The sequence below is a fragment of the Lutra lutra genome, chromosome 2 (genome assembly GCF_902655055.1).
Source record: "Lutra lutra chromosome 2, mLutLut1.2, whole genome shotgun sequence".
Classification (NCBI taxonomy): domain Eukaryota; kingdom Metazoa; phylum Chordata; class Mammalia; order Carnivora; family Mustelidae; genus Lutra; species Lutra lutra.
Window position 1 is genome coordinate 12,697,025 of NC_062279.1, and position 4,895 is coordinate 12,701,919.

General features: G+C 36.8%; 1 protein-coding gene across 1 annotated transcript; it reads right to left on the reverse strand.

The window, feature by feature from the left end:
* Positions 1-331: 331 nt before the first annotated feature.
* On the reverse strand, positions 332-571 carry LOC125090382 (translation machinery-associated protein 7-like). The gene has a single exon (XM_047713009.1). The coding sequence runs from the start codon at positions 569-571 to the stop codon at positions 380-382; it is 192 nt and encodes a 63-aa protein (XP_047568965.1). The 3' UTR covers positions 332-379.
* Positions 572-4,895: the final 4,324 nt, after the last annotated feature.

Below are 4,895 nucleotides of genomic sequence, written 5' to 3' on the forward strand. Positions count from 1 at the left end.
GTTATTTCCTCTGTAAATTTCTTGTTTTGTTTCTAGTTCTTGTTTCCTTTACTTATTGCTCTGAGTATGGTGTTCAGTGCCAGCAATGCTGTCTCTGTCCTAACTCTAATGAGAAGGCTTTCAGATATTTAGTTACACATCATGTTGTTATAGGGGGCTTGTAGATATTTTGTATTGGATAAAGTAGGTACTCTTCTATTTTTTTTATGGTTTTTGTTTTTGTTTTTCTGTTTGTTTTACAAAGTTTATTCTTAAATGTACAACAGGATCTAAGGCAACACTTCATGCTAACAATAGGGGACAACAGATGACAGGGAATCCAGATGTTCACACAGGAATGGAATTAAGGATCGCCATTGGCTCAGGCACAAGGGACAGCTTACTTTTTGCCAGAGTTCTTAATTCCACCAGTGACCAGGGGACCCTTCCCTGTGGCCATCACGTTTAGCTTCTCAAGTTCCTTTTGCTCCTCTTTCTGTTTCTGCGTGAATGACTTATCTTCATCGTCCGTCCCCTTGGCTTGCTTCTTGGGCTGCTGCATTGGTTTCTTGCCATTTTCACAGCCAGGCATGGCACCTGCTGTCCCTTCCCCTACTCTTCCACTTATAGTTGTTGTTGTTACTGTTTTTAACAGATTTAGGGACTCCTGCATGGCTCAGTCAGTTCAGCGTCTGCCTTTGGCTCAGTTTATTATCCAAGAGTCCTGGGATCGAGCCCTGTGTGGGGCTCCCTGCTCAGTGGGGAGTCTGCTTCTCCCTCTCCCTTTGCTTCTCCTGCTTGTGCTCTCTGTCTCTCTCTGTGTCAAATAAATAAATAAAATCTTTTAAAAAATTTAAAAAAAACTGATTTAGTTATGAATAGATATTAAATCTTATTGAATAGCTTTCTGCATCTAGTGACATAAAGATATATTTTTCCCATCTTTAACCTATTTATATGAGAGACAACTTACATATTTTCTGTATGTCGATATTTAGTATATTTCTATATTTCTACCTTTTTGAGAGAAAATAAACTTGGGTATAAAGTATTTTCTGAATTGTTTTAATGTTTTATTACTATTTTGTTTTAAATGCTTAAATTTATGTTCATGAGTGAGATTGGGCTATAATTTTCAATGAAGAGTGATCCTGGAGTTGAGTTCTGAAGACTTTTTATATCAAGAGTAGGAGGGAGGGGAAACTTTTCCAGGGTGAAGGAAATATTGACTATGACTGGGAAATAAGTGCCTCTTTTTTGAAATGGTATTTTTAAGTGTCTTCACCCTAAATATTAACTTCAGAAACTTATGAACACTTATATAATAATATGGGATTTATGAGTTAGGAATCAGGCAAACTGCCTTTGAATCCTGACTCCATCACTAACTGATTCTCTGTGCTTGATATATTTATTTATTTATTTGTTCTGATCTTAGCCTCAGCTACCTTTTTGGAAATAGGGACATAATAACTATGCCGACCTTATAGAAATGTTTTAAAATGAAATCCCTCATACATATGAAGACCTAACATAGTAACTGGCTTATAGTTGACACTCAGTAAGTATTAGCTGCTTCTATTCTTATGTTTTATTTTTTTAAAGATTTTATTTATTTAGAGAGAGAGCAAGTGAGGCAGGAGAAGGGGCAGAGAGAGAGGGAGACACAGTATATCAAGCAGACTCCATGCTGAACATGGAGCCTGATGGTGACTTGATCTCATGACCATGAGATCATGACCTGAGCTGAAATCAAGAGCCAGATGCTTAACTGACTAAGGCAAACTAGGCACCCTTCCTTCTATTATATTAATTTAAATGATATTTTATTTAATATTATATAAATATTTATGTATTACATTTTAAATATGTTTAAATATTTAAATGTAATATAATATATAAATAAATATAAATATTATATACTTAATATTTAAATTATATTTTAATCATGAGTGACCCAAGACATCTTGTTTTTTAAATTTAGGAAATTACGCTTTTCTTAACCTTTAACTGAACTGATCTATTATCTTAAGAGAGGCATTTAAGGTATCACTCCTTATATTTTAAATTGTCATTCCTGGAAATTTTTAATTTTTGTTTTCTAAATTGTAGCTCAGGAGACAACTGGGGTTTTTGTTCATCAGGTGGTTTTTAGTTCTATCTATCTGTTCATCTAAACTTAACCACCTTTTCTGAGAATAGGTGATCTATCACTTGGGCAAGAGGAGGCTGAGGGCTGCACACCAGTACAAACTGTGTGAGGATGATATTGTGGTCCTTACCGGACCTCAGGAGAAAGCATCACCAGCTTCAAATGGTCTACCTGATGCACACTGGGTTTGTTGGGCTTTCTTTCCCCTACAAGGAAGGAAGGGTATCCCATAATCAACGTTAGCAATTGTTCCCACTTCATATCAATCTTTTCACATTTCTTAATTAAAACGAAAAAATCTCTTTACAGGTATCCTGACTCCCCTTAGTTATAAAAGATCAGTATATTCAGAGGGGTAGGGTCAAAAAATGAGAATCTGATAGCTAGACACCATGGATTCAAATCCCAGCCTACCACCTTGGATGAGGGATGGAAGCCGTGTCTTGGGGGTTTTCTCATCTGGAGAGGAGGATGATAATCATTTTGGGGAAGAAATGAGTTAATGGGCTAAGAACCACACTGATCCATAGGCAGCCCTCAGTGTGTTATGCAGTATCTTTATACTGTAGGAATGGATAGAGGCTGTCTCTGGTTTAACTTTCAGGTAGTACCTAGTAGTGTGTTTTGAATATGACTAAAAAATTCTGCTCATTAGAATATTTTTCTTCAGCCAATTCAAAAATTTTTGTAATGTAATTTTAATTCACTTCTTTTATTTGTCTTAGTAAATATATGCATTATTCTTAAAGATCGAATTATTAGGCAATCTTATCTTTAACATAAATATCCTAAACTTCCTTAAATGTATTTCCCCTGATACTAATCACAGTGTATTTTTAAAAGATGATTTTTCTGAATGTACCAATTGTACCAAAAACTTTCTTTTATAGAATTCATAAATTGCGCCTTTAATGTTTTCAACCTGATAAACACCTGCCAACTTGGAAATTCATACTCACGGTATCCAAATGAGTTATATTGCATCTTGCTAGAAGCAATGTATCTCTATCAATGTCAAAATACCATGGACAACACAGTCATTATTCCAAGTCAAATTTTTATCCTTAAATCCACACATATATTTTTCAAATAAATGCACCGCTTCAATCTCCAGTAAATATATTTTTGGAGGAAATGAAAGTCAGCTCAATAACACCTCTGGGTACCTAATACCCTTGCATAATCATTCTGACTTGGTGGAGAAAAGTTGTTGCGTGGACATTACCTACCTCATAGGAATGCTGTGCGGATTAGCAAAATATCTGAAAAATGATTTGAGCTTCTTTGGGAAAGATGTTATTAATATGAGATGGTATTTTTATTTGAATGGGTGGGAGATTGAAAGGGGATTATTTCCTAAAGCGGAAGGGAGGCTTGGTGAAGAAATCAAATGCTTCCCCTTAAGTGAGATGGATTACAGTGACGGCCAAAGGACACCCAGCTGGCACAGACCTGAATGACAAGAAAGAGGAAGCCGTTTCTAATCTTCAATCCGGTCAGCTTTGGTTTTTCTGAATAGATTCACTCTTGAGGGGAGTAGGTAGCAATGGAGAAAGTTTGGGATCAGGACAGTCGGGAGCTGGTGAGCTAACCTCATTTATTCTCCCCTGGGTCACTCAAGAGGTGATGTGTTGTCATTTATGTGAAACTTCCCTGGGAGTAGAAATGCCAGCAGTAGTAAATGATGTGCTGGTGCTGGGTGTGTTTAAAGCAAATTTCAGTAAGTCTGTACTATCGTACCTGGGTGAGAGGCATGGAGACATTGAATCTGGGCATAGGAACCAAACTAGTTGATTGTAGAACAAATAAGACATCCCAAATCAGATGAACTAGCATAAAACTACATAATGCCTACACTGGATAGCGAAGCATATGGTACATATTAGATTTGAATCTTGTTAATGGGCTTGATCAATTTGGCTATTTCCCTTTTATCACTTACTCCGCTGTTTTCCTGTTTTATTATATTTAATCACCATTTTTTCCCGTATAGAATACATATTATAATCCTAACATCTTCACTGCAAAAAATCCACTACCACTGACTATAATGATAGAGAGGACATTTGTTTATAGAATTGACAGTTCAGGGGCACCTGGGTGGCTCAGTGGGTTAAGCCTCTGCCTTCGCCTCAAGTCATGATCTCAGGGTCCTGGGATCGGGCCCCGCATCGGGCTCTCTGCTCAGCAGGGAGCCTGCTTCCCCCTCTCTCTCTGCCTCCCTCTCTGCCTACTTGTGATCTCTCTCTCTCTTTGTCAAATAAATAAATAAATAAAATCTTTAGGGAAAAAAAAAGAATTGAAAGTTCAGTCAATATTGGAAAATAAATAAAACCAATCTGGTCAGTATCAAGTACAACCATGATACAGCGCTCAAAAAATATTTCAAAAATTGTATTACCATTTAATAGCAACTATACTCTGAAAACCTTGATGTATTTCTAGAAGAGAATTGTAAAAACTTCAGAGAAATCTGAGCTTCCTAAGATTGAAAGAGGAAAGGGGTGGCAAGAAGGTGTCAGGTAGAGTGCTTGGGCACTGGGCCAGGTTCTGAGCTGGTTTTGCAATGTGAAGTAACTCGAACCATCTACATCTCCACTTCTTCATCTGTTAAATGGGAATAATTTAGTACCAACCTTTTATTTCCTTGTGAGGGGTAAACAGATAATACATATAAACACGTATATTTAGTATAGGACCTGCTGTACATAATGTACTCAAGATCACCTCCTGTTACTATTGCTACCAAATGTTCCCTAACGTC

Coding starts and splice junctions, on each gene's coding strand:
- LOC125090382 (XM_047713009.1), bottom strand. CDS start 571: ATGCCTGGCTGTGAAAATGGCAAGAAACCAATGCAGCAGCCCAAGAAG.